The following is an 8933-nucleotide window of genomic DNA, read 5'->3' on the forward strand; positions in this document are numbered from 1 at the left end:
TCTATCAAGCAAGATAGGGCATAATCAAATCACATTGCATGTTTATTCACCAATTATAATCAAATTATTATTTGAAAATCAATTACAGATAAGCTTTGCTCTGAAGAGCCTTACCAAAGACTGACATCAATATATGGTGCAATAGAAGATTAACTTATAAATTTAAGTTAATATAATGATTAATAAGTCATCTATAAAATAAAATAAATTACAAAATAATAAAATAAAATACAAAAGGCGAAATAAAAAAGTATTATTTTTTAATAAAATAAAACAAAATAAAATAAAATAAAAATGACAGCGAGTAAAGAAACATAATCAATCGGATGACTCAGGAACTGCTCACCTACCGTGCTGTAGTAATGAGGCAGGTCACCGACACACAGCATTGTCACGTTCCCGCTAGGCAGGCAAAAGACAGGGGAGATTCTCCCACTGGTCTGGTCATGTGACCTCACAGAATACACAGGTGAGTTCTGAAACTCTCAGTTCTGCACGTCTCACCTCTTCACTTTAGATGCTCTGAATGAAACTAACTTGACACAACAACTCCAGGAAAGGTAAACGCACCGCCAGTTGCTTTTTCTGATTTTCCGCCAGTTCTCCTTGCCCTGTCAGCTTCTAGATGCAGCCAACAACAAATCTTTGGCCCTCCCACTTTTTGGCCTCATGACTATTCATTACCAAAAAAAAGCAGGCCTAGACTTGCCCACTTGTCTTTTAGAATATACCATTTTTTTTGCAAGGGGGATGGTTAGATAGCTTAGGCTTTCCAATTATACATTTTTTGGGGATATTTTTTTAATTAATGGTGAAATTAACTACATCTTTTTAAATTGCTAGACCTCATAAAAGAGAGATAACGAACTGGTTAGAGCAATTTCCCATAAGGACCAAGTGAAAAACAAACACTTGAAAATCAATACATTCTTGAAAATGCAAGTCTAAAGCGAACAACCAAAGGAAATCTATATCCCCTAAAAGATATTTCACAGAATTCTGGAAACACTGATGCAGAAAGTAAAAACTGCACAAAAACAATGTACAAGATATAATGAATTCATCTTGCAAAAACATCATATTTCACCTAAAATAAAAAAAGAATATATAAAATGCTATTAATGCTAAGTACAATTAAACGTTTAATGCATTACAACATTTTCATAACATTGTAAGCATATTTCCCTAATTCTCATTAAGATAATGCAAACAAACCTCATCCTCATTATTGTATAATAGTATTACAAAAGTACTAATTGAAAATATTAAATTACAAATAATTTTATATTTTATAATTAAATATTTGTTGCATTTGTTGTACTACTTTAATCTTTGCTGATTTAATTACAATCATTTTATGATCAATCATTATAAGAAACAGTAAGAAATATGATATTACAGTAATAAGAATCAAATGAGATTCACAACTTAGAATAAAGAAACGTCCACACAAAAAAAGTCAAATGTTCGGTATGCATTAATATGGTAACGAGAACTGTGGGAAATATGCATAATTGTCGTATAATTAAAGTCACAACATCCTAAAATATGGGTGCTAAAATAGGCTTCTTTTTTATGCAAAAAACTAAATGTTTTTCTTTCTTTTCTTTATTTTGACCTTGTGAGATTTCGCCATCTATCCATCCATCTCTCTGCTCTCTGTTTCCCGGCACGTGCGCCCCAGATGGGAGGCAGTAGCAGGTGTCATGTTCCTGGCTTGGCTTTTCTCTCTAATTAAGGCATCACAACCTCCCACTACACCCACACTCATATACTCTAGCCTGCAGAGCCCGAAGGGAGGGAAAAAACAGCGCAGGAGAGGGAAACTAGGGACTGAGGAGGGAATCCTGATGGATAAGGAGGGAAAACCAATAAACTTCAGTATTACAGGCTGATTTTGTTTTGTGCGTGTGAGTGTGTGTGTGAGGTTGAAAATACATTGCTATATTGTATATTCTAACTAAAACCCTTCACTTAATTTTTGTGATTCTTTTACAACTATTATACTTTCTGTTTTATGTCACCAAATTTTATCAACAGATTACATGGAATTAGTTCATATTAATTCTATTTGCAGTGCAAAACTGCAAACAAGCAAAAAATCATGAGCAAAATACAATAAACAAACATAAACCACAAAAAAAAAAAAAAGTAACATCCTGTCAAGTTGGATTCACGTCTGTTTGATTGATTTTACTGAGAATGTACTGAATGTTTGTGAATCAATAGATTGCAGCTGTATTTGCTTCACACAAATCTGCAGTCATTGAATTTTCCGCCGGCTTCTTACCATGACATTGTCGTTCATGTCTCTCATGTGGTAGACGTCCATGCAGACTTCAGCGCGGTTGCTGGGCAGGCTGCTAGAAGCCCGGTCCCCTGAGTGTCCTGCCTGAGGAAGCTCAAAATATGTGCTGTCTGGCTCACTGTAACAAGACACAGAGACCGACCGTACGGGAATCAAAAATGGATCATATAAGCAGGTCCAGTTTATATTAAAAGGTCATGTAAAAGATATCCCATAGTGTATCTGTTTTTTTTTTTTTTTGTACCTGTAATTCAAAGAAAACAAATTGTAGTTTATCTCGAAAAAGTACAAATTAATTGTTACTAATATCAAAACGTGCAGCTGATATCACAGACATTGAATGGTAAATGGGGGATAATCTGGGTTTGTTTCTGTTTTGGATGGGTTTGACTGTGTATTTAAAGTCCCCCTGTGGTGAAAATCAAGTTTTTAATGTTGATTATATGTCTATGGTGTTTTTAATATGCTTTAAGACAAACCATGTGCAAAAAAAAACCCCACCACTGCTGAGTATTTTCTCCTTAAAACTCCAGTCAACCAAATACCGTCTCAAAAACGCAGTTTGAAATCGCCGGTGTTTCTGACGTCAAACTAACTTGTAACCAGTCAACGTGCGGGCTTTAGCATTTTATTACCTGAATCAGGGGAGTCTCAAGAGAGGCCAGGTTATCCCGGTATTATTTTTTTGATGAAATAAAAAATTGGGTACATTTAGCAATATAGTGGGTGAATTATGCATCATATGATGTATATCATGATGTTATGATGAACTATATGCCTTTCTCCATTGACGTTCTGATGTTCAAAGCGAGGCTGATTTTTAAAAGGCAGCTGTTTGACTCTGAGATGGCGAAAGGGAACATGGTTTGTACAACATTAGCAACACATTATTTGCTGTTTGATAACGTAGTCAAGCAAATGCTAATCATATTAATTACCGTTATGTGTCTGGCGTTGTGAGTGAGTGGAGGCGGGGCTAATTAGCATATTCATAATTTTGTGTTCACTAAATGAAGCAAGAGTGTAGTTACATACAAGCTATTTTAAGGCACGGAGAAATGTTTTTCACAGAAAAAAAAAATTTAAATATGTAATTTTGTCATTAAAGATGAGTTTTAAGGGATACAATTATTGACTACAGGAGGACTGTAAGCTCTGGGTTTCTTTCTGTTTGTTGTCTGTTCTTCGTCATGTTTTAAACGGTTGTTCTGTTCTTCATTTTCAAGTGTTCTGAGCATTTTGTTTTTAGTTTTTCGTTAATAAATCTGATACTGCTTCATTTAGATCCGTGTCCTTGTCATTCGCAACCGAAAGCTTACATTGTTACAAAGCATTACAAAGGTAATGCATTACAATATTGAGTTACTCCCTAAAAAAGGACCTAATTGTGTAACTTAGTTACTTTTTATGAAAAGTAATGTGTTGCGTTACTTTTCCTCACCTGGGCTGGGCTTGCTTGTTTATTTTTTAATGACAAACAAAATTTCTATTTTTGGAAAATGTAAGAAAATGTAAATTCACGCCTGTACAGTAGAGGGCGCAGCTCAAACAAACCTTTCAGCTGTTCTGCCATTCTGGATTGTAGAAGAATAGGACGCAGGAGAAGAAAGTTCAACACTCTTACTTCAGCAATAAAAACAAAATGAAACACAAATGTGATGTTTAAGTTTAAGTCATTTTGCTTATTAGTATATGGTTGAGTTGGATCATCAAAGGTCAGCAGCAAAAACAATGGTTAATAAAGTGAGATTAAATACATTAAGTATATTTGTGTAATTTAACATTTTTAATTATTACGGGTTTGCATAATATTCTGAGTTTGCTTTTCACTATTTTTATTCAGTTTGAGGAATGCTGAATCTGTTTTTTAGCAAGATGAGTAAATGCGTGCTCACATTGCATGGGGACAGGAGAAGTGTCTGTCAATAAATGAGAAAACAAAGTAACTTGCGTGACTTATTTGAAAAAGTAGCTCATATATATATACATATATATATATATATATATTGTAAATTTAAACGTAATGTGTTACTTTAGTTACTTAAAAAAAGTAATCTGATTAAGTAGCTTATATTATTTGTAATATGTTTCCCCTGCACACTGCATTTGACAACACAACAAAAATGCATGAACTGCTGGTTAAACTCACAGGGTACTCCACAAATGTTCAAAGGTTGTACCCTCATCAGCGGTGGATGACTGGGACATTTTGGATGTTGAACAATCCACCGCAGGGCAGATCACACTGAAAACCACATACCAAACAAGGGTTACATACAGTATACATGCAAACAAAGCTAAATATGCAATATAGCGCACATGGACTTCTTTAGTATACTGGAAAAATTGGTCATAACATCGAAATTAACTGGTTTTATTTAAGTAAAAAATATTATTTAATATTTCTGAATCAACCTAAATTCATTAAGTTATACCAACAAAACAAGAAAACAAATAAAACAGCTTTTAAGGTAACACATTTTGCAGGTTACAACAATTTACAGTGAAGTACATTTTTGTCTGGACAGGATCTTGACTGAATGAATCACCATCCACTTTTTTGTATGGGGAAAAAAACATCTTGTGTTACATGAAAAAAAGGAGGTTTGAAATGGCATGAGGGCCAACAATAAATTATTCCAGAATCTTGATTGAAATTGGTCTCAATACTCTAAAAAAAAGGTTAATTCAAATGTTTAACATTTAAATACAAAAATGTATAGTTCTCCAAACTATATTTAATATCTATAAAATTATATTTTAATCACAATCGTCATGCATTAATCAGTAACTTTATAATGGACCCCGATTAAAGGACGACACTATAACTGCCCTGAACTCTGTAAAATAACTGAATCACTGTGTAGAAATTGAACACACACAGGATTCGATTTTAAAGTAATTTCCACCCTGCTGCCCAATGCATCTTCTGAAGTTTGAATCCCAGCAGACTTTGAGGCTGGATGCACAGATTCAGAATAAAGATGCCAGGCTTGACGTGTCCAAACCTGCCTGGCACTGTTCCACAGTGACCACATACTTCCTCCATCATATTACTCACAGGAAATGAGGGCTAGAAGAGTGCATCCTAACCGCACAAGAGCAAGTTAACACAGAAAGTGAGTCTGTTGCAGTTTTGGACCATCGAAACTGTAACACACCCAATTGAAAAATCTCAAATTGCATACAACTAAGATCAGCAGGTTAGTTTATGCCATTTAATTAGCAATATATTGGTCATGATTTTTGCAATCAAACTATTTTATATCCCAGCCTAATACTACCACATTAGCCTAATACTTTGTTTTTTAAGAAAAAGGAAAGACAAAGAGATAAAGGACCCAAATAACCATATTAAACACCCATTAATATGTATTATTACAAAAAATATATAAACATTCCTTATATTGCGGATGATATTTAAAGTAATTATTTTAAACATGATTAATTTCATGCATGTTCATTTAAATTAGATAAATTTGAAGATGACAATCACAATGCTATCCTTCTTTGATACATTGTTGTTTCCACATAGGTTTAAACTGAAAAAATATATACATTTTTCATAGGAATCAATCAATCAATTAATCAATCAATAAAATACCTTTTATTTTTTACTTCAGTGAATATTTCTCATTTATTATTAAAATTCAGTTTCGGTATGGGCTAAAAATTTACTGGGACTGAAGATTTCCAAAATCTTAGTCTAGGGAAAAAAATTTGTTGTAAATAAAGTAAGCTTAGCACACTTTGACTTTGAACCTGGCATTAAACCTAGGTTCTTTAGCAAAATCTCAATAGTAAAATAACTGTTAAACACACACGCACAAAAATGTGAAAGTAAGCTTAGCCTAATCAATTGGATACATTTATAGCATCTATGTATATAAAATAACAAATAGGCCTACTTTTGTTGTGAGAAAAAGGTTTAGCATTTTAGTTAAATAGCCAACTGGTTTTATTTTGTTCACTTGTTATAGCTATCACAAAACAAAAAGATGATATTATAATAGAATTTAGATCAAACAAATAATTTTAAGAGATTTTAAAAAAGTTTAAAACCAACGTTCTGCTAGAAAATATTTATTTTTACTCAAGACATTACTGAGATCGTTTTTGAGCCCGGTATCCTCTTAATTTAAAAAAGAATAGACAGGTCCCTAAATCTAAATGTGCTAATTTAAAAACTATAATAAAAAATAATGAAAAAATAAATAAAACGTTTTCTCATATATTAAGTTCCTTCAAGCAGCCTGTTTACTGTTGCTCAACCCGCGTCGCGTCTGTTCCCTCGGTAACGCCGCGTGCAAAAGACGGCCTATTGGAAAAGTGCCTAAGACAAATTAAGGTTTACTCAAACTAAACTCGTTTAAAAAGGACCTCATGAAACCATCTTTTTTCCTATAAATGCTTCTTAATATCTGCTTTTTCGTTGAGGATTTTAGTCCACTCTTCCTTATTACATGTAACTTTCAACAAATCAGCAAACGACACTGTTTTCATTAGTAAAGCAAAAATAAAATAGTTTTTTTTAAAATAAATAAAACGAATTGGAATGAGTGGAGGTTTTCGTTTACAAGTCCGAACTTTGTAGTTTTACGAACGAGGCAACATCGTGTTTACTAATTTTGACCTGTATTCCCGTGGTAGCTGCCACCTGGAGAGGAGTTAAAGCTCTGCCAGCAATTATACACACACAACAGGGATTCAAGTGGAGAATTGAATTATCACTTGACAAAGGCCTTGTATTTTAGAACTGATGAAGCTGTATCTTACCGATGTTCATACCGAACAGCCCCCCAAAAATTGTATCAGCCATAGTCAGCAAGAGAAGTAGCTAGGCTATACTTCACCGGTTAATGCGTCATGGACCAAAAGTGCAAAATTCTTCCTTGGTACCGTTTAATTTCAGGGCGGATTTTAAAATATAGCTTATATTAAAATAGAATAGCCTAAAAGGCATAGGACATTTTGCGAAAATATTCATAAAGACAGCTCCTTCGATAGACCATAACTCTTCAGCGCAGTATCTGAACTAATACAGCAGCTGCCTTGACAACGAATTACACAAAAGCCGTCACATCAACTGCCTTCATTTTACCTCTTACATTACACTGCTTGCTGCTTAATTAAAATGTATGAAATTATTTATAAACTCTAAAAAATGCAGAGTTGTTTTAATCCATGTCAAATATGGACAAACCCAACGGTTGGGTTTCAAATGTAGCCTAATTAAAAGAAAATTTAAACCAACGGTCAGGGTTGTCCATATTTGACTCAAGCATGGGTTGAAACAACCCAGCATTTTTTTTATATTAATATTTGGTATTTTTAATGTGATTATTTAATTTTCTTTACCGTCTATATAGTCCTATTATTTAAACAAATAATGCTTATTATAGTTTGTCAATAATTGACCCAACACAGCATTTTTATTGGTCTTTTAATGTAGTTATTTCATTTTATTTCCCGTCTATATAGGCCATTGTTTGGAAATAATATTTAATATTATTTGACCAAACCATGGGCTGAAACAAACCAGCATTTATAAGTGCATATATAATATAATATAAAATATCTGTAAAACTGAGCTAGTAGGCTAGATAAACAGAAACAGATAGTGGCTTGTGAAAAAAACATAATCACTCTTTACAGAAATTCATGTTTCTTATCAAGCATAAGGTTTAGTCTACTGTAATACATGTTGACAGACATTTATCATAGTGAACTCTGACCACTGCATCACCTTTGTAGGACACTCATCGATTTTTCTCAACTGACAGACAAAAAGGAACTAATTAAATCGCAACAGTAGGCTACACTTTTTGTTTTGTGTTATCATAGTTAAAAATAATTAAATTAGGTTAACGTTACATAAATGGAAAAATAAATCGATCAATGGAGTGATTTAAAAATATTTATACATTTTAGCATTATATATAACGTTAAAGAATTAGAATGCTACTTTTTAACACAAATCTAGTCTATAAGAAGCTATTGAAGTGGATGATGAAAACATGAGGAGATCTTGAGAAGTGGGTGGGTTTAAATGCTCACCTTCAGAAATGCGAGCGCTCAATACTTCCCATACGAAACGAAGAGTTCAAACGAACCACAAATACGATATTTATAATAGATTTACTTACCAAACAAGTTATTTTCCTGTCTTGGAACAAACTATGGCGATGTTCTTTCTCTGGATCCCCAAATCACTTTCCTTGACCTGCAGCTGACCCTTGTAAACTACAGCCTTGTCATGTAGCAAATGAGCTCTGAATTAAGCCATGGAACAACAGAACGCAACTTGAATCATTCCATATAGTTAAAAAAGCAAGACGAGAGAGAGGCAGATGAGGCTGATTATGCAGGTATAGCCTATAGGGTAAATAGGCTCGCGGAGTGTGAGTGCACTTGGCTGTGGAGGGTTGGGTTGGGGGAATTGGAGGGGGACGGGAGGAGGCGTTAGCCGCCGTTTGGGCTCACACGAGCGGGAAACACTAATATCATATGAAGAGGTCGCTAAAATGCGATTAAAGCTTTACGTTTACATTCTTCTCACTTAAATATGATGCGTCAGTCTTGTAACGTTAGAAAGACGTCAACTGTCCCTAACAAAATCGTAGAA

At 33.9% G+C, this 8933-nt stretch overlaps 1 protein-coding gene across 12 annotated transcripts in view; it reads right to left on the reverse strand.

Moving 5' to 3' along the window:
* tp73 (tumor protein p73) overlaps nt 1–8933 on the reverse strand; it is a 65028-nt gene that overhangs the window by 52373 nt on the left and 3722 nt on the right. For 2 of the 12 annotated variants that reach the window (XM_077223802.1, XM_077223811.1), the window contains exons 2-3: nt 4458–4553; nt 2291–2426 (exon numbers count right to left, since the gene is read on the reverse strand). In XM_077223802.1, the coding sequence (XP_077079917.1) occupies nt 2291–2426; nt 4458–4553 (232 nt within the window). Of the gene's footprint in view, nt 1–2290; nt 2427–3862; nt 3932–4203; nt 4228–4457; nt 4554–7084; nt 7378–8454; nt 8707–8933 lie in introns of those variants that run through there. The other 10 variants (XM_077223806.1, XM_077223807.1, XM_077223796.1 and 7 more) reach the window with 10 other exon arrangements.

This window comes from Siphateles boraxobius, unplaced genomic scaffold (assembly GCF_051911475.1).
Source record: "Siphateles boraxobius isolate OS27281-9 unplaced genomic scaffold, OSU_SipBor_1 9, whole genome shotgun sequence".
In the NCBI taxonomy this organism is placed as follows: domain Eukaryota; kingdom Metazoa; phylum Chordata; class Actinopteri; order Cypriniformes; family Leuciscidae; genus Siphateles; species Siphateles boraxobius.